The sequence below is a fragment of the Hypomesus nipponensis genome, chromosome 17, assembly GCF_054491055.1.
Source record: "Hypomesus nipponensis isolate SF chromosome 17, ASM5449105v1, whole genome shotgun sequence".
In the NCBI taxonomy this organism is placed as follows: domain Eukaryota; kingdom Metazoa; phylum Chordata; class Actinopteri; order Osmeriformes; family Osmeridae; genus Hypomesus; species Hypomesus nipponensis.
The window spans coordinates 15,716,404-15,738,136 of NC_140377.1; the positions used below are offsets into that span (position 1 = coordinate 15,716,404).

Here is a 21,733-nt window from a genome sequence, read left to right on the forward strand (position 1 = left end):
TCCCTGTTAACATAATTGATTTGAATTGAAGGTAAAGCAAGGCTAGTTTACAGTTTTTTGAATGACCCATCTCAGAGTAGCTTTATAGAATGTACGGTTACTGTATAAAAAAAAAAAAAGAAGACAGAAACATAATTGCTGCAGTAAAGGTTTCATTTGCAACAGGCCAAGAAATATGCAATACAGCTTCCATTTACAGTATTATCCTAGCTTTGGCCCTTCTCTGAGTGCCACCACACATTCTAACTCCCTCTTCATTGTGCAGGCATTACTGTATTCTTACTTTTTTGTGTTGCTCTATATTGTTCTTTTTCCACACCAGATCAGCCCAAAGAGGTTCTCTTTACTGTCTATACCATATGGTCATGCAATTGAAAGAACCTCAACACCTGAGTGTTTCCTAGTTGGGAATCAGCTGTGATGTACAGTATTTGCATAACTTCAGCTGTTTCTCAGTAGCAATAGAATAAAATACCGGGGATATATTTATGTTTCAATTCACAATATAAACGGCTGTTCCCTTTGACTTTAGCCAATAATTTAGGTTTTGAACATGACGTTATCTGTTTTGCTGACAGTGTGAAAGCATTAGTAAATTGGGCAGTAAAAATCGATTGTTTTGGTCTTGGTTGAGCTTGTGTGTAAAAGAAGTTCAAGCATAAAAAATGTGTATTTACTCTATGCATTTTGTGTCAAAGCTACAAGAAATGTGTTAATTGTATAGCCTACACAGACGGATATTGTGCTCACTGTGTTAAGAGTTTAGGAAACTTGCTAAAGGTATTGAAAAAACTGTCATAGCGATTGTAAAATACTGTATTTATATAGGCCTAGCACAATTCATACACAAGGGAAATTCCAATTGCTTTACAAATGAGCATAAGTATAAGTATAGTGTGTATTTATTAAAACAAACAAAAAATGTGTAAAATTATGAAATTATTAGTTGGAAAATTATAAAGGAGAGAAATATTCAATTTTAAATGAGAACGGACGAGAACGGTATAACTACTTATTTTGCGCAAACATGTCAGCTCTAAATTGTGCGTAAGAGTGCTCTTGGGTGTGCGTAAATTCTGTTCTCACCGAAGCACAAATAGCAAATAAGAAAACATTGGTGACTGCCAGAATCTTTGTGAAAACTGCGTAAGTGGGGTTTTAGAACAAATTTGTTTGTAAGAACATTTGGTGAATGAGGCCCAATCTCTTGTTTTGTTGCCATTATGCCACCTTGTAAAATGTTAATTTACCGAATTATCCATCTGTTTTCTGACAGGGAAGACATGGAACAAATCACCGATCCACATTTTGATTGACAGCCGTCACAACCTATAGTGTCCATGTTTACTCCTTTCTTTTCAAACATTGAATTTAAAAAACGGCTGTTGTATTTGTACTTCTGACGATTGCTGTTAAACATAGGTGAAAAACGATACCGCAAAAAGAATAAATAAAATGCTTTCTTAAAAAGGCTAAATAACCCATGTATGTTTTCTTAATATGATCATTACAAATCAACAGACCAATGACAATGCGGGACATTTTCTCAATATGCTACATGCGGGACAAGGGGTGAAAATGCAGGGCGGTACAACGCAAAGTGGGACGGGTGGTCACCCTAGATGCAGGTCCACATACAGGTGAGCGCACACAACATTATGTATATCACAGCACACACAAACGCAGATATCACACACACACTAGTAATTTTTCTCTCCACTTTCTCTTCAGAGAGCTAACCAGTCGACACTCAGCTTAGGGCTTACTCACTAATATATACAGCTCTAAGAAGACAAGCAGCTAGATAGCACAAGCATTATCTAGCATCCATTAGAAGTGGCTTTCAGAAGCGTATTCAATTCAATTAACTTTATTCTTCCATAAGGAAACACACACAGTTGGCATACCAAAAGGTCTGTCATAATTGGTCAACTAGTAGTAGTATAGTAGATTCATAGGCTTGTATTCATTCCAGAAGCAGCTGTCCCTTGTACTATGTTTTTAGAGATCCCTTCCTGGTGGTTTTCCTCAAGAGAACAGGTGTTGGTGTGTGTGTGTGTATATTTATTTATGCATGTCTTCAAGTGTTCATCACCTGAGCACCTCTGGAGTAGGACCTGAAGATGGTGCAGAAGCGGCCCTGGCCTGACGTGTCCCTGAGAGAGAGAGAGAGAGAGAGAGAGAGTTAAAGACGATAAGAGCAAATTAACTTAACCAAAACCCTTTGAACAGAGAGAAAGATGTGAAATCATAGAGGATTGTAGGGTTAAGAGAGTGGGGTTGAGTGCATTATATTGACCACTGAGTGAGAGGCAAAATTGATCCATCTGTCACTAGTAGCCAGGTCTTGTCCAGCTCTACTTATACCATTTCCGATACAGTAGTGCTCTCATGGTTGAGAGTGCAGGTGCATTCTTCCTGTTCTATATTTAAACAAGATGGCCTTCTAACAGCACCTTGTTAGTAGATCAGGTGATTTACTTCTGGGAATGGGAGGCTTTCTGTGTTTTGTAGGTTAAAGCTTGGTAATTCAATTGGATGAGTCTTTAGTCTACCTGTAATATCTTCTCTCTCCCTGTCTCTATTTTCATACAGGTCTATATTTATCTATACAGGTTTTCAAATAGTGCAAATGTTGACAGCAGAACCTCTATTTTTCATAAAACTGAAATAATTTTGTGCAAAACGTGTGTTTATTACAAACACATCTCTTTCTAATACTTGTCATAAGGACGAAGATTTATCCCATTTTCATTTAAAGTTAACTTAATTCTTGAAACAGAAATTAAATTCTCAAAGCTCTAAGTGCATTAGGCAAAATAGCCTATATGGTTCAGCACAACTACATAGATCACCTTCAGAAGGTCATATCTCATCCAAAACAATTAACTCATGCTTAAAAACCAAATAATTTTCTCATATAAATAATCAGTCTCTCTCTCAAAATGTTTCAATGTTTTGTCAGTATGGCAGTGGAACTTAGAAAATACTGTAGTAGATGTTTTCTTTCCAGAATACTATGTGTCTTCAATCTACCCGGACACTCCTCAGCTCCCTCCTCTGGCTTCCCATCACTGCCATATCAGATTCAAGACACTGACAACCGTCTAGTGGTCCCAACTCTCAAGAGCACCCACTCCCAACCCAAGCTCTTCTCCTGTCTGGCCCCCCAATGGTGGAATCACCTCCATCAGAGACACAGACTGTCTCCCCACTTTCAAGAAAAGGCTAAAGACACACTTGTTCCGGGAGTACAATGTTGTTGGTTAGTTATTTAATGGGCAAATACCCCCATGGGTGCCCGAGAGAGGGGGGGGGGGGGGGGGGTTAGCACCACAGTCGGACGGACACAAAGGTAACAGACCTAGGCAATTCACAAACGACTATGAGCAAGCAGTGTACATGCAGTAAAATCTGCAAGAACATCCATGGCTTAAAGATCCACCGAGCGAGGATGGAGTGCCTGTTGGGAGCAGATGCAACACAACGCACAGGTGTTACACCTGGTGAGACGCAGGAGGGGCCAGGCCTGGACTCACCCCACAGTGCCCAGAACCTCCAAGTGATGCAAACTAATCCCTTGAGCATCAAGTCTGACAGGAGGCAGATCAAATGGCCTGCAGCTAGCATGACCTCACTCTGGAAGCAGTTTGGTGATGATGTTGACCAAATACTGGAGGCAATGGCGAAAGGAGAGGCCGACAGGAAGCTACGAGCTATGACTACAATCATTGTCAGTTCATCGCAGCTGAACGGTTTGGCGAGGAGGAGACGAAAAGCTCCGGAACATCTTACTTAAAGAATCAAAGAGCTGTAAGGATCCACAACATCAGGCAGGAGATGAAAGCACTGAAATCCCAGTACAAAGCGGCAGGACAAGAGGAACGCATTGGCCTGGCCCAGCTAATGTGCATCCTTCGGAAAAACATCAGAGTTCTCCGCCAGGCTGAGTGGCATAGGATGTGGCGGCGCGAGAGGGCACGTAAACGTGCTGCTTTCATCGCTAACCCCAAGTTCACTAAGGATTTGCTGGGGCAGAAGCGCAGTGGCAAACTGGTCTCCTCGCAGGAAGACATAGACCAACATCTGAAGCAGACGTACAGCGACCAGCTTGACCTGGCAAATGCATTCGGTTCCATTCCACACAAGCTGGTTCAGCTCACCTTGAGAAAACATCATGTACCCAGCAGGTGTGGAGACCTCATCGCTGATTATTACAGCAATTTCATCCATTTGGCACAAGGTGGAGATCGGTATCATCACAGGGTGTACTATCTCTGTGACATTGTTCTCTCTAGCCATGAACATGCTCACTACGTCTGCTGAGCCAGAGTGCAGAGGGCCCCGCACAAATTCCGGACAACGGCAACCACCCATCAGGGCATTCATGGATGACCTCACAGTCATGACAGAATCAGTCCCAGGCTGCCGGTGGATTCTGAAGGGACTTGAAAAGCTGGTGGAGTGGGCCCGCATGCGTTTCAAACCCGCCAAATCAAGATCAATGGTGCTTAGGAAAGGGAAGGTGGGCAAGGTTTTTGACTGCTCTCTGAGAGACACAACATCTATCCAGTCGACCTGCACTGAGTTGGATGGCTGGCTGAAATCTGTGGACAAGTCAGGCCTACCTGGGAAGTTTAAAGCCTGGGTCTACCAACATGGCATTCTTCCCAGGATCCTGTGGGCCCTCCTTGTCTACGTGGTCCCTATCTCAACAGTTGAGACCTTGGAGAGGAGGGTCAGCAAACACCTCCGGAGATGGCCTGGATTACCAAGGAGCCTGAGCAGCATTGCACTCTACGGCGACACCAACAAACTGCGACTGCCTTTCAAATCCTTGGAGGAGGAATTCAAGGTAACTAGAGCCAGAGAAGTGGTTCAGTACAGGGACTCAAGTGATCCGAAGGTAGCTAAAGCAGGGATCCAAGTGAGGACTGGCAGGAAATGGAGGGCAGAGGAAGCAGTTCAAGAGGCAGATGCAAGGTTGCGTCACAGGAGCCTGGTGGGAGTGGTCACACAAGGTCGAGCAGGGCTAAGATCCTTTCCACATTTACATTTACATTTAGTCATTTAGTCATTTAGCAGACGCTCTTATCCAGAGCGACTTACAGTAAGTACAGGGACATTCCCCCCGAGGCAAGTAGGGTGAAGTGCCTTGCCCAAGGACACAACGTCTTTTTGCACGGCGGGGAATCGATCCGGCAACCTTCTGATAACTAGCCTGACTCCCTCACCGCTCAGCCATCTGACTCCCCACTTTCCAACTCCCCAAATGAACACCAGGGGGAAGGAAGGGCGACGACTTGTTCAGGAGGAGGTGAGAGCAACCGTAGAGGAGACAAGAACCTGCAAGGCAGTGGGAATGAAGAAACAGGGAGCTTGGACGAGGTGGGAGAATGCGGTTGAAAGGAAAGTGACCTGGGCTGAGCTTTGGAAATCCGAGCCTCAGGGCATCAAATTTCTCATCCAGGCAGTGCATGATGTGCTTCCAAGCCCGTCAAATCTGCACATATGGGGCATAGCAGAGACACCAGCATGCCCACTGTGTTCCAAGCGAGGAACCCTGGAACACATCCTCAGTTGCTGTACAAGGGCACTTTGAGATGGTCGGTACAGGTGGAGGCATGACCAAGCCCTCAAGACCATTGCTGAAGCTATCAGCGCAGGACTGGCGTGGGCAAAGCAGTTCCGACCCTCCAAGCAAACCATTGCCTTTGTCAAAGCTGGGGACAAGCCAACTCTTGCCAGAAGAACATCATCTGCAGGTATCCTGACGTCTGCAAGAGACAGGTAGTTGTTGGTGGACCTTGAACATCAGCTGAAGTTTCCCAGCCATATTGCAGTCACCACCCTGCGACCAGACATTGTCCTTGTGTCTTAGTCCACCAAGCAAGCAGTGCTGCTGGAGCTGACAGTCCCATGGGAAGATCACTTGGAAGAAGCTCTCCAAGTATGCAGGACTGGTCAGTGACTGCCAGCAGGCTGGCTGGAGAGCAAGGTGTTTCCCTGTGGAGGTTAGATGCAGAGGATTTGCAGCCCGTTCCTTGGCCAGAGCCTTCAGTAGTTTAGGCATTGAGGGTGAGAGAAAGAGGAGAGACATCCGCATTACCACAGATGCGGCAGAGAGAGCCTCAAGATGGCTGTGGCTCAAAAGAGGGGAGCCATGGAGTCATGGTAGCTAGCTAGCCATCTGGACACAAGCTGGGGTCTGATCAGCCCCGGCTGGGTCACCTAGAGGAGGGCGTATGACGTTGAAAGACCCGAAATATCCAATGATCCCAGGAACATCACTTATGATGTGTCCAGATTAGACATCAGTAGATGTATGTACACAGTTAGTTGTAACTGATTTACTGTAACTTCTTGTAGTTGCTGTGAATTATATTACTGTTGCTAGCTTTCCTACAGGTACGCACTTGTGAGGTTCATGTTGTTGTAATTGTAACTTCTTTAACTACATCCTCTAATGTTTCCTCCCATTGGCACGTATTTGCTTTTCATAATGTATGCTTTATGTTTTGGCTACCCACAATGTTTTTGGGGCTTGTTGTTTATGATCATTGACCTATGGACTTTTGTAAAGCTCTCTCTTGGAAGTTGCTTTGGATAAAAGCGTCTGCTAAATTCATAAATGTAAATGTGTATCAAACTGAAAAAAGATTACGTTATTCAAGAGTAGCCTACAAGGTTTCAAATCATATTGCACTCACACTGCCATGGAAATTGTTACTGTAATTGCCATACATCGTGGTTACTGGAACAGGAAATGTGTACAGCACAATATACCGTCATACAATAAGCACATCAAAACTAACATTATCTATAACCTACACTAACAACACATACAGTAAGAAAGTAAAGCAAAGCTGGAGCTTCACTAGTTGTCGTCCTCTCTGTCCTGCTCATCCTGCTGGAGCTGACAGTCCCATGGGGCTCCTGTCTGTCTGGCCACAGATTTCATCAACGTCCCATTTGATGTTCTCCCTTGCGATGCAATAGGGGATGAATTGTTGTGCATGCCGCAACCATCCCCTACACTGATCTGCTGTGACATCATCACAAGCAGCATCCATTGCCTGTAGCAGGGACCTCTGGTTTTGAGCCCAATGCTCATAGACCCTCCACCTCGATGCAGAAAAAAACTCCTTGATCGGATTGAGGAATGGGGAGTAAGGTGATAAAAGCACCATCAGCATTCTTGGATGGGCAGTGAACCCTGATGAGTGGGCCACGGTAGAAGCTTACATTGTCCAACACAACGACCAATGTAAGCAAATGAGGCCCTACCAAACCCCTCTCATGTAGAGGGATAAGATCAGAGGGAATATGGGTGACTACACCATTCCCTGAAATGGCAGCACACACGGTGACAGTATATTACAGTATATACTAGGGATGGGACTTTACAAAAGTTTTCATGTTTGACTATTAATAACGTTATTGAACAATTAATCAATTATTTGCTAAGGCACGACGTCACTCCCCCTCCCCCCCATGGTTTTCCCCCCACCCATCACCCCCTATGCATTAAGGTCAAACATGCACTGATAGGACTGATATTTCTCAAAAATAGCTTTATTAAGGAAATACACCATTTTGTATTCAACTTCATTTTTCACAGCGCATTATGCCATCCGAAGGATTTTAACAGGTAGCGATTACAACGCATCACTGCCTGGCTACAGCATAGACCTTTGAAAAATGAAAAAATAAGAATAACATTGGCAAATACTTTAAAAATTAATAAAAACAGTCTAATGACTTCCATCCGTTTAAACGTCAGGCTTGTCAACTCTGGCGGAAGCCTAATTATTTGACAATTGAGTTTTAACTTGGCCTACTCTACTTAACTTAAAACGATGAGCGAAGTTGACTGGTCATCAGACTCAAAACATGGCTTAATGCCATATTAGATCATTGTTTTGAACTGACAGTCGTGGAAACTTATTAGCGAAAAGTAGGCTATAGCTACCTTACAGGCTAGCCTACTGTAGGCTCTGAGAAATGGCTAACAAACATCAGGCTATTGGACAGCATGGACTGTCTGGGCATACATTACCTATCACAGGCCCATCTATGTGTTTTAGTTCATGAAAATCAACACATTCACATGTTCTCGGGTAAGACGTGTGCGCATTCAATTCACTGTCAGCCGCTGACAGTGGCAGCTGAAAAAACTTGTTCAGACGGAACGGAGGTCGCGGGTGTACATAGATTGCACTGTGCCAATTTAGCCAGTCTTGGGTATCTCTGCATTTTTTTTCCACCAGTCTGTGGGATTTGAATCCAGGGGAGGTGGCTGGTCATGGAGGTAACTAAAATGTTGTTCTCAAAATGTGTGGGAATACAACAATTATTCATTAGGCTTGGATTTTTATTCAAATTAATTCGTAATGACAATTAATCGATCATCGATTATTCATTAACAACCCTAGTATATACCATAATGTTTTTCATGGTATTATGTGCCTGAAATATTTTGACAGTGGAGTGAACTATTTAGAAAATATACAGAGAATAACCACTTGACTGAGAAGCAACAGCCAGTTTAGACCAGCAAGATATATTCAATTGGTAATTGGCCTAACTGAAGGGAATTGTACTTAACCATTTGCAAACCCAGGTAAAAAAACAAATCACTTAAAGTGTACTAAGTATACTTGAAGTTGTTTCACTTTAGCACATAAAAGTACACTTAATACACTTAAAATTGTGCTTTAATACAATTTAATTACCACTAAAATATATTTAGTACAAAATTAGTTTGTTCCAAAATAGCACACTTCAAATTAACTAATCATTCAATAACTTAAATTATACTGATGATTAAGCAGTCTTCAAGTATACTCAAGTATGCTAAGATTTAGTATACTTGAAAAGAAAATCCTGGGCCCCCAGAATGGGCACTTTGTCTAAATTCGAGTACAAGCCGCACTTTCAATGCAAACGTTACCAATGCGCAGCCAACGTTGAGCGAACCTATGCTCACGATGGATTACTTGAAAAGTCAAACCACGTGTGGCGGACAGCATGGATAGCTATCTAACTAGACAACATCCCAATCAGGGTGAACACTCAAATTATCTAAACTATAGACCATAGCATTACACATATCAAAACAAAACAAACATAACAATAGAACTCCAAACAATACTTATTTAACTAAGCTAACGCCCTTATATTAATGGCTTTTCAGCGTGCCGCAGGGCATTCTGGGTACCAAGAGCAATGCACGAGTATTAGGCGATCTTACAGCATTGTGTAGGTTAACACACTTTGGTTGTGGATAGTATCTCCAGAAATAAAGCCAAGTCACTTATTTAGTGCAGAATCCTGCTTAGGGCCCCCTTGGCCACCAGAGGGCCCCCAAGAGAACATGAAAATACAGTTTACATTACATTTAGTCATTTAGCAGACGCCCTTATCCAGAGCGACTTACAGTAAGTATAGGGACATTCCCCCAAGGCAAGTAGGGTGAAGTGCCTTCCCCAAAGACACGTCACCAACCACCCTCTGATTAATAGCCCGACTCCCTAACCACTAAGCCATCTGACACCCTATGTACCATGTTTCTTCAATCAAACGCTGCCCTCAATTAAACGCCGCACCAAAAATGAACATTGTGTAATAAACGCCAACCCAGAAATACGGTAGGAGCAGCATGTCCTGAAATACCTAGTAGCAGCATGTCATTTAATAAACATTCTGTTGTGTTGCCCTCGGGGTCCATTGCTAGCAATGCGTTTCAAATATCTAAATATAGCTACCTTACTTAGCAAATGACTCTAGCTAGAAAGGAATAAACATTACAAGGGAAGCTTACGAAAAAAAAATGCCAGAAAACAAATAGCAGTGTAGCTTATTGCTAACGCCTGTCTAGATTATCAATTGAAAGAACTGGAGAGAGAAGCAGGTGCTCTTGCGTTAGCAAGCTAAAGTAGTTTACATGGCTACAGTTGGTAGCTAGGTGTTTTCGCTAGTATCTAGCTGTCCTTGCATTCCTTGCAAATCAGCATTAACAAAAAGCAGATGAGATAGACCTAGCTAGTCTAACTAACATTGACATTTGATTGTTGTTTAATCTGGGATTTTTAAGACCGGCGTACAGTACTGTTCAAACTATCTGTACAAACATTTAATGTAGCAAACACGTTAGCATGCTAGCGCAGACAGCCTAGAATACCATATTTCTTACATTAAACGTCGCCCTCAAATGAACGCCGCCTCGAATAAACGGCGCAGCAAAAATGAACGATGTGTAATAAATTGAAGTTTAATCGAATAAATACGCTAATTAAGAAAAAATTATAATAACTGGCGACGCCGATGGGCCCCCAAATCAATTCTGCTTAAGGCCCCATAAAGGCTTGGGCCGGCCCTGGTCCTTCGTACTGGTTAGCTCCTGCAATCCAACACAGTGGTAGTCTAGTTAGCTCGGCTGTACAACTTACTTACTGGTCCGGGGGTCAGGTCTGAATCTAGTAACAAAACGGAGCACAACCGGCTTCTCTGAGTGAGGAAATTGTACATTATTCCTGCTTGGATGTGCTCTTCAGTAGCAGATAATCAAGTTCTCCAAAGCAATGGATGTAACCAGCTACCGTACTAGCTACCAACCAATTAGCTAATACCTCGTCAGCTTTGTTTTTGTATTTGTTTCTGTATTTGTCCTGTTGAGCTAGTATTGTGGTGGGACTAATAGATTATTGTAGCAATTAACTACGAGAGGAGTATCAAATGATGCTCATAAGTAGTGTAGATCAGTGATTCTGAACTCTGGTCATCAGGGACCCCATCCTGCATGTTTTAGATGTTTCCCTGTTCCAACACACCTGATTAAAATGAATGGTCGTTACGAGGCTTCTAAATAGCTAGATAATGACCCATTCATTTGAATCAGGTGTGTTGAAGCAGGGATATATTTCAACTGTGTGAGGCTGCCACATAACCTATCACCATTCCCTCTTGCACTAGGGGAAATTAGAAGTGAAACCTGTTTCATTTCATTTGTATTTTGAAGTATAAATAAGCAGCAACAAATGTATGCTTTTTAACCCTTGTGCTGCCTTCGGGTCACATGACCAAAAGGTTCATAACAAACCATCGTTGTGTTTACCCAATTTTACCCAATACAAAAGCAAATACAAATAATTATCTTTTAACCTGCGCAATGTGGGGGGTCTGAGACAGCCCAATGGTTAAAAGAAAATGCTTCATTTTGTTTTTATATGCGGTAAAGTTGTTGCAAACAACGGTGGGTCACAATGACTGATGGGTCAGAATGACCTGAAGAGAACACAAGGGTTAATCAATGCAATCTATTTCAAATATACAAAAATATCAGTTTCTTAACACTAGAAGCACAGAGGGGTCATTTGGGTGCAATGAAAAAAGAAAAAAAAAATTGGTATCTTCACACTATCAAATTCCAGGACCCTGCTTTCTTGACTTTTCTTAGATATCACAGCCCACATTGCTGCGGTCTCCCGGTCGTGTAGATTCACCCTCTACAACAGTGGTTCTCAACCCTGTCCTCAGGGACCCCCCGCCCTGCTTGTTTTAGATGTTTCCCTGCTCCAACACACCTGATTAAAATGAATGTTCGTTACCAGGCTTCTACAGAGCTAGATAACAACCCTTCTATTTGAATCAGGTGTGTTGGAGCAGGGAAACATCTAAAACATGCAGGACAAGGGGTCCCTGAGGACAGGGTTGAGAACCACTGCTCTACAACATCTGGAAGATCAGAAGATACCTATCTGAGCATTCCACCCAGCTGCTAGTTCAAGCACTTGTCCTCTCCAAGTTGGACTACTGCAACTCGCTGCTTGCCGGTCTCCCAGCACGCGCAACCCGCCCTCTCCAGAGGATTCAGAATGCGGCAGCCCGCCTGGTCTTCAATCTACCCAGACGCTCTTATGTTACCCCCGCTCTTCATTTCCCTCCACTGGCTTCCCATCACGGCCCGTATCAGATTCAAGACCCTGGTACTGACCTTCCGAGCAGTGAACGGGACTGCACCCGACTACATCAAGTCTATGCTCCAGCCTTACACCCCCACCCGCCACCTTCGGTCTTTTTCTGACAACCGTCTGGTGGTCCCACCGCTCAAGGGCGCCCTCTCCCAACACAAGCTTTTCTCCTGTCTGGCCCCACAATGGTGGAATCAACTCCCCACCTCCATCAGAGACACTGACTGTCTCCTCACCTTAAAGAAAAGGCTCAAGACGCACTTGTTCCGAGAGTATAACAATACTTAGGAATGATTGGCTGGACCTGATGTTTCTTCCAGGATCACAATGACTCTTATTGAAAGACTTGTTGCTCTTGTTGGTTAGTTGTAACTGACTTAAAACTACTGTACTTGCTGTGTAATATGTTTGTCCTTCTTGCTTTTTTCCCACAGGTACACCCTTGCACTTTTTTAAGGTTTATGTTGTTAAATTGTTTAATTGTAACTTGTTCAACTACATGCTCTTATGGTTCTTCCCTTTGGGCCTTATTTAGTTTTCACAGTGTATGCTTCATGTTTTGGCTACCCGCAATGTTTGGGGCTATCTCGTTGTTATGATCAGTGACCTACACTTTTGTAAAACTCTCTTTTGGAAGTCGCTTTGGATAAAAGCGTCTGCTAAATGCATAAATGTAGATAAGTGTGTTTTATCGCCCAGTATTTTTTAACTTTCAAAACAATTGGAAAAGCTCATTTGAGGCTATTTCACTCCTGTTTACGGTTAATTGCTTTTCTATCAGCAGATGTCGCAAGGGCTCTCGTATACGAGTCTTCTGTTATTCAGACAAAGTTAATATATAAAATATACATAATATTTATAGTTTATATACAATTGTGTGCAAAATGATAACACTAATTTAAGTTTATTTGTGTCACAAACATTTGTGTGTAGACAATGGTATAAGAGCAATTCTTATATTGTTGATGTAAACACACAGGCCACAGTCCAATTTATTGTTCAGGGAGCAAACATTTGAGAGCAGGATAAACGTTCCAAACTAATACACTTCTCTCATTTTTTGCAATATATGGACCGCGCCCTGTCAATAAATAAAGAACAATAACTGGATCTATCAGACCCTTGAATGTTTATGATGTCACTGTGTGTAAATATATGCTACTGACCCGCTAACCCAAAACTCCCTTTGCCCGTTTCCTACACTACTTTTGACTGGAGACAACAAAGTGATCATTGTCAGCCAACAATATTTTGATATTGTCGGGCTACGCATTTACAGACCAACTGCAGTCTAACCTGCAACTTGTGTAACATCCTTTATAGTAAATTTAATTTTGCTAAAGGATTGAAGAGCTAGACAACAAGGGCTCTAACGAAATAATCCCTGACGAACAACATGAAAATAGATGACATATTGATGAAGGAAAGTTCATTTTTGACCCCTAACGGCGCTATAAGTAGGGAAAATGTCTCTGTACCTAAGTACAATTTAAGTTAAAAAAACGAACCCATCTGCAACCGATGCAAGCTCACCTCACAATATCCCCAGAAATTGTACACTCTCTAGTTGTTTTGTTTTTCCAGGATAACTGGATCTATCAGACCCTTGAATGTTTATGAGACCATTACAATAGCTCTTTCAATGGACCTACTGATCGCAAACTATAGTTTGAGTATCCACTAATTTGCCTTACACACATATTGTCAATTTTCATTGGTGATTTTATCGGCTAATGATTTGTTTGACCCATGTCTAAATACATGCAAAAATATCTTATTTGCAATCTACCATTGTCAATTATTGTTGCCGCTCCCAAAAAAATGGTTGTGCAATATAACCAAAACATCCTATCCAGATATGCAAATAAACAACGCCCAAAGCTGTGTGTGTGCCAAAAGGAAGAAGTTTGCCAACCTACCGTCTTTCCAACTCCTTTCAGAAGCATTTGTGCGAGTGCAAATAACTGTTGTGGGCTGTGAGCTGATAAAGTGACAGATCCACCGTGTAATCCAATGTTAGATAACCAATTAAAATTCATCTTTAGATTATTAACTTTAATGCAGATTTCAGATTTAAAATTAGCCGTCAATCACTCTCTTTGCGAGACACCTGAGTGTAGATGACGTTACCCATGCAGTTGAATAATCACTCACAGACCCTCCCCCTTCACACACGTTGGCCAACTCTGGCAGACTCGCTCCCTCCTAGTTTTTCAACATGAGGAGAAAAATAAATTAAGTCAAATTTGTAGGTTGCACATGTGCAAGTAGTTGTAAAAAGTACAACTAAAAAAGTTCATATCTTGTGTCAAGGGAGATAAGCATACTAAGAATACTAACAAAACCAATAGGTTTCCTCCTGACGGAGTAATCCTAATGTCCTGTAACACTATTTTAGGCATGTGACACCAAAGCAGCGCTTGGTGCCCCAGTTTTTATACTGGTCAGTCATGAGGAAAACAAAGAGTATACGAGCGTGCTGAACCCAACAGGATGTGTCATGTGATTTACTTGAATCTAGCCAAAAACGGTTATTGGCTATATTTAGTAGTCCTTTTAAGACAGTTTTTGTCTTATATTAAAATTGTAATATTTGATTAAATATTTTAAATACACAAAATACAATCTCAAAGTACTTTGTAACAAATCACATTTGATTAGGCTATTTTTTGTCCCACAAAATACTAAAAAGTTATTAAATGCGTATTTTCAATACATTTAATTGAAATACTGCTGATTGGTCAATGCGGCAGTCAGATACCGGGTGCATTGGGCAATTAGCTAAAAGTGATGGAGGCCCTCTATTAGGCATGACGTCTTTTAAATGTGTGCAATTTCCCTTTTCTGTCTTTGGGAATGAAGAAAGAAAAGAGCAGGTGGGTGAAAATGAATGGAGATGAGGAGTTGGCAAAAGACAAAAAGAAAAAGAAAAGTAGGGAGAAGAAATATGGTAGTGCCGACGCCATACTCACCACAGCTCCAGTTTCACTCTCCTCCCATCTAGTAGAATGGTGGTGGTCTTGTAGTCAATTCCTAGGTGGTGAGAAAGAATGAGGAAGGGGAAACATCGAGTTCAAGGGTTAGGGTTAGGGTTAACCCTAACCCTAACCCTGATTTGGTTCAAAGGAACACTTCTGGAAATAAACTCATGGAAAATAACTTACTGCATGTTGCCATCCATTCCACACAGACAATTGCAACCTATTATTTGTCTTCAACTCAGACTTCATCAACCATACAACTATAAACAGGCCTCTCATGTATGTGAGTGTGGTGTGTCCCAGCTCTGTTAACTATTCTTATTTTGACAGAGGCAGTTTCTTGATCATCAAAAGTTTGGCTTCAGGCACACCGATCTATTCTTCACCAGAGTGTTTTTATTTAAAGCACTGACATATCTAATTCATCTGATGAAATTAGTGGCTAGGGCTTGTCATGACACGTCTTCACATGGCCACTTAGCAGTTAAGAGTTGTTCCGTGGTTTTCATTCACACATCACAGAGTTGTTAGGTTTAAGTCTTTCAACGTACTATAAGTGATATACAATTCTTCAGCAATAAAGGTGGACCGACCTCCCTCAAGACCTTTGGATACAGGCCTACAACCTGGTACTGCCATGGGAATCCTTAACCCATTTGGACCGGATAACGCATTCGTGCTTGTTTACCTTTAAGACCAGATTACGCATCTATGCGTAGTTACCATTAAAGCCGGCAAACGCGTCTGTGTCACTTTGAGCGGTGTCGTCTTTTTCAAGGCACGTTGCCAATTATATGCACTGTGATTAGCTATAATATTATTGGGGTGAGTGATAGAGACGCTTAGGGATTTTTTTTTTTTTACTCTTTACTAATACAATGCTTTGTGATTGGTCGAAAGAAGCCGAGTACACGTGGAGTACGTTTTGTTTTTTTAAACACCGTGCTAGCTATCCGTCATGGCTGACTCAAGTAAAGGAAGTGATATTTATGAGGTATGAATTAGAAGTACCAGCTGATCGCGTAGATAGAGAACAGTGGATCCTAGCAATGTTTCGAGAGGGAGAGGAGGATAGGCACAATTTCCTTGGCTTCCAAGAAGAATGGAAGACCAACAACTTTCACTCACGTGATAAGATCCCGTTTGATCGCAAACCAGGCGTCAAGATGGAACTTCTAGACGGTGTTACACCAATACAGTATTCTCACGTGTTTTCACGGATGACATGTGGATGCAACGGATAACACAAACAAATGTGTATGCTAAACAAATGCGGACCGCAACGCCATCAAACAGCATGTGGCTACCGGTGACAGTTACAGAAATGAAGACCTTCATAGGACTGTGTCTTGCCATGGGCATCTTTGATCTGCCAGCTCTGAGAGATTTCTGGCGTCAGAAAAAGTGCCTTTTTCGGACGGCCATCCCCCATGCCATGTCAAGGGACATATTTTCCATCATCTGGAGGTAGGCTAATAATAACAACAATACCAATGACACTAATAATTTAACAACAAAATAATGTGTCATTCACCATCCATCTTGCTATGTGAATTTTCAGGTACCTCCACTTGCAAGACAACAACAGCAATGATGTGAACCACTCTGACAAGCTCTGGAAAGTCAGATGGTACCTCGACTACCTGAAAGATCGATTCCAGGAACTGTATGAAGTGGTTGGCTTTGTGAGCGTGCATGAGAGCATGGTGAAATTTAAGGGGAGACTCGCTTTCCGGCAATATCTTCCTCTCAAACCCACCAATTGGGGCATCAAGGTGTGGGTCATGGCTGAGAGCTCCACCGGGTATGTATCAAACTTCCAGGTCTACACCGGACATGAGGGGGGAAAGTAGCGAGAAGGGCCTTGCGCACCGCATTGGAATGGATCTGGCTAGACCATACTTTGGGTCCAACCTATCCATTTTTATGGATAACTTTTACTCCGTGGTGCCGCTTTTTGAAGATTTGAAGGCTCGTGGTCTGTATGCATGTGGCACTGTTCGATCAAACGGAAAGGGAATCCCAAAACCACCTGCATTTTTTTTATTTATTTCACCTTTATTTAGTCAGGTAGGCTAGTTGAATGAAAAAGCATCAGTACCAAGTGTTTCAGAAGGATGACCTGATCTTCTGTGCTTGGTGGGATACAAAGGACGTCTTGCTACTATCAAATTACCATGAGCCTGTGACAAAAGGGACTGTCAGGAGAAGACAGGGAGACATCCAGACAGAGGTCACAGTGCCAGCGTGCCTTTCTGACTATCAGAAAAACATGAAGGGGGTCAATTTACTGGATCAGATGGTGAGTTACTATCAATTCCAGCATCGGTCCAAGAAATGGTGGCGGAGGCTCTTTTTATTTTTTCTGTCGGTCAGCTGCTACAATTCTTACATTGCTGCAAGGAGTGCTGGAGCCTACAAAGTTGGCTACAAAGAGTGGCAGGAGGACCTTGCACAGAAACTTGTCACCCCTGTGACAGCAAAGAGTGCTCCTCAGTGCGCCACAGCACCTGTGGCAGCCTCAGTCGAGCGTGACTTTGGAAAGATCTTCAACAAGAGAAAGGTCTGCAGGGAACGTTCACTGTCGAAGAGTGGCACTGAGGCCTGTCCTGGTTCAACAGTATATGGCTGCTTACAGTGCAATTTGCCACTGCACGTTGAGTGCTTCGGAAAGCATTACCACAGCACTCGACAGTGAATGATGAGTTGTTTTGAGTTGAATGTATGAGTTGAGACTGTACTGTTCTGTTGATCTCTACACTCACCAAGTTATGAATATAGTTAGTTGGTGCTTTGTTTTCTCAGTGCTATGGTTTCTCAAATGCTTTTTTTATCAGGGTTCTTGCAGGTTTCAGTAAGTCAAATTTAAGACCTTTTTAAGACATTTTAAGACCATAAAGATTGAAATTTTAGACCTACACAACGCATTACCCCCAAAATATTTTAATCAAGACATTATGAAAAAAAAAAAAAGCATGAATTTAATTTACAGATAAAGCAATCACATTAGTAACCGAACTGAATATTTTTGGGGCAAAGTTTGCAGCGAGCCTCGTACCTGGAGCTGGGTACTCCTTGTAACCAACAGTGGAAATCACTGTGATCTAGCCATAGGTGCGTTCGACTTCATGCAGCGCCGGCGTCGTCTGCATGAAGTCGGTGCATGTCGAACGCAACTCATGTCTTGTTGAAAGTAAACCTTCCCATTTTCCACACGTAGCCAAATTTTAACAAACTCTGAGGAAGCGCAGACGTATTTCGCATGCAGGTATTGCAGTTATCATGGGATTTCTAGTTTTATCACCGTATAGGTACCAACACCAATAGGCTATCCTCCAGAAAGAAATACAACACACCGAACCACCGATGTTCGGTGGGCAGCGTTCTGCTGGTTTTGTTTGTAGCAAAGACTCGCTTTGTAGGCTACGACTACATAATTTTTTGCTACCTTGTAATAACTTTCTGCAGCCTGAAGACCTCGGATGAAAATATGGACGTTTTTAAGACGTTTTAATGCCTTAAATTTAAAGCTCTGAATTTAAGACTTTTTAAGACCGTGCGGGGACCCTGTTTTAAAGGTGACATGACATGCTGTTTTTGGATGCTTTTATATAGGCCTTAGTGGTCCCCTAATACTGTATCTGAAGTCTCTTTCCCGAAATTCAGCCATGGTACAGAATTATAGCCACTAAAAGTAGTCCCACAATCGGCTTTCCTCAGAACGCGCTGTTTCTGTGCCTGTAGCTTTAAATGCTAATGAGGAGGAGAGGGGCGGCAACATGCGCTAATGTTTACAACGGATGTATCGATGGCTCGTAGCCCCCGTTGCTGAAAAATGCCTTGAATTTAGCCATTCTCATCTGATCACCCTGGTTTGCAAAGGTGCGCACACAGTCATTTGTGGAGAAAGGCGGAGATCGCGCACGCCATAATACTAACAGCATAATGGTTATCCAAATAACAAAGAAGTGTACAACACTGGCGTTACAGCGTTTGTACTCACACACACACTTGATGCCATTTATCTTTACGTTAGCAACAGTAACTCAGCTGTTGGCTGCAGAGCTAAATGTTACAGCCACATTCTAAGCAAGCTAGGTAACCATATACAGTAAAGCAACAAAATGATATAGCTTTAGTTAACTTACTTGTCCAAGGTTTATAGCTTGACCACGGAGATTTAGTAATGATCCAGAATTTAATTGCATCAAGGCCAGCTTTGTGTTGGTTCAAGTTGAGGAAACAGTAGTGGCTGAAATGTTTGGCGCAGACATGCAAAACTTTGGGAAGTTGTGTCGGTGCATTTCCAGCGAAAATAAAATTGATATTGGTTGTGCAGAGGCTCGGATGAAGGATTTAAATAAAGACTTGTGCTTGCATTTGTACATCCAAGCACTGAGCAACTGTTGTGCTTTGTTTGTTTGCTCGCCATGATGTCTCTCCAGGAAAAACCGATATCGCACTTGCCATTGCACGGTGGTAGCTCAGTTTCTCATGGGCGGGCCAGATGATCTGGGCGGGCAAAGCAGAGAGAGGGGAGGTAACCTTTCTCTCTACGTCTCTCTCTACGTCTCTCTACCTATCTACGTCACTTAGAGATGTTTTTTTATGTGAAGCAGAAGTAACCATCAGTTTTTTTTTTTGGGGGGGGGGGGGGGTGTTTATAACTTTGTTTCTGCGATGTTCACTTGTCACTTTGGTACCTCAAAAGTATGAAATAATAAAATAAAAACAGATCTGTACTGATTTTCAAAATATTCTCGAATTTTTATTGTTTATTGATTTGGAAAAAAATGAAGTTGAATATTATAGCCGAGCAAGTCTTTCAAGTTGAAAGACAAAATAGTAAGCTCTCAAATGCTTTTTAATTCATGTTTTTATTTGCTATAGAACCTGAGAAATTAAGGTTTTAGTAGGCGTTGACACATTTTGAAAACATTTTCTTAATACCCTCAGGTTTTAGAAGGGGGTTTACAAAAACGTTTTTAGGCATTAAAATCTGTTTTTTTAGCAGGCGTTTTAGGCCTAAATGGGTTAAGTTGTCACAGGTTAAACACATGGCATTACAAAATTCCACAGCTCAGATGTAGCATAATATTTATATATAAGTATTTCATTGAGTTAGAAGCCAAGCTTGGGTGTCCCTTTCAGGACACTTTTGATTATTAAAATACATTTCTAGATAAATTGGAGGTGAAAAGGGGTGTCAGACAGCTCTGTGTGTATTTCTCCTCAATATATCAACGCTACAGCAGCAGGGGCACCTGATAAACCTCAGAGGAAGAGTGCGAAGAAACCACTCTTGACAAAGCCTTTAAGGCCAGGTACTACACACAAAAATCATGATTTTGATATTCTTTGACATTTTGGATCTATAATCTGTAAACGTTCATAACTTGCACAGAATTATTACCAATAACAAATACAAATAGTACATTTTTATGATTTCATACAACCTTCGCAAAGTAAACAAACCTTAAATCAGCGTTTATTAGGTTTTCATTGTAATTTGTCTCAGCAATTTAAGAAATTACCTACTTAAATTGAATTTGTTGAAAAGCTTATTCTCTCAATTATATGGCTAGCTAAATAATATATTGCTATTTACTGTCATGGCAGTGAGGGGGGAACACAAAGCCAGAGAGAACCCGTTCTAACACTTCTAAATGTGCAACAGCAATTTTATCAAATTGACATCCAGCACGCATGGCATGCTCGACAACTCTTGGCTCATAATAGGTCAAGCCATATAATTTTACATTCTATTTCATACTTGGAATAGCTACACATGTTCAGAGGGATTTTGAAATATCATTTGTTACTTTTTAACCGGCCAATCAGCAAACAGAGGGAGTGTCTGAGAACAATGACGATGTTGTGTGCTAGTTTGTGTTGTAGTTCCGTAATGGCGGCGGAGAAAGATGCAAGCCAAGCCATTCAGTCCGTTGTGGCAACGCTGCCGAATATCCAACAGCTAAAGCCAGACCAAGAACAAGTTTTGCTGAGTTTTGTTAGTGGCCATGATGTTGTGGCCCTCCTTCCCACGGGGTTTGCGAAAAGTTTGATTTTCCAGCTACGGCAGCTAGCTCTGTTACAGTAATAGTGAACGAATTGGCTAAGGCGAATGCTAGCGATTGGTTATGGCAGATCAGAGTGGCTCAGGGCAGATCCAATAGTTTTAAACTTCAACAGAGTATCCGCCTACAAGGAAGTCAATGCTGGTCAATGGAGCGAGGCCAGACTCTCTGTACAAATAAAATGTACGAGAGTCTGGTTGGGACCAGGCAAATTTCTAGGAGCCCTATCTTAAGACCTAAACAAAAGCTATCTAGCATGCAGTGTCCTTTTTCTGAGCTTGCGAGGACTATGCTAATTGTCACGTATCCTCCCATATTGTGATACTATTTAATTCCCTTGATTTCCTATATTCATTGTCCAGTCTTCTCAGATGCTCAACATGTATCAGACACCTGCACCTTAAATCTATAATAAATATGTTGATTTTGTCTTGAACTTGTACTTATCTATTCACTTCATTGACTTGGTACTTTCACAGCAATTGGGTACTTATTGGGTACGCAGGCGGGCTGAAGGATTATTGGGTACTAAACTACACAATGCACAAAACTGCTGTGCATATATTGTTGGAAAGCTAAGATTCTGTCACATGACAGAATCTTTCTGTCAAAGCTTTCTGTCAAAGCTTTCTGTCACAACAGAGTGCAGTGATTGTCGACTAATATAAACAAAAAAACTATCTAAAATCTGATTTTAAGTCAA

The 21,733-nt window shown here is 41.9% G+C and overlaps 1 protein-coding gene across 2 annotated transcripts in view; it reads right to left on the minus strand.

Annotated features, from left to right (window-relative positions):
- The window catches only part of LOC146253693 (ras-related protein Rab-40C), a 68,431-nt gene that overhangs the window by 11,818 nt on the left and 34,880 nt on the right, over window positions 1-21,733 (minus strand). Inside the window, exons 1-3 of one of the 2 annotated variants that reach the window (XM_084676589.1) lie at window positions 15,137-15,949; window positions 14,945-15,005; window positions 2,096-2,156 (exon numbers count right to left, since the gene is read on the minus strand). In XM_084676589.1, the coding sequence (XP_084532715.1) occupies window positions 2,096-2,156; window positions 14,945-15,005; window positions 15,137-15,149 (135 nt within the window). In that variant the 5' untranslated portion in view covers window positions 15,150-15,949. Of the gene's footprint in view, window positions 1-2,095; window positions 2,157-14,944; window positions 15,006-15,136; window positions 15,950-21,733 lie in introns of those variants that run through there. The other variant, XM_084676588.1, reaches the window with a different exon arrangement.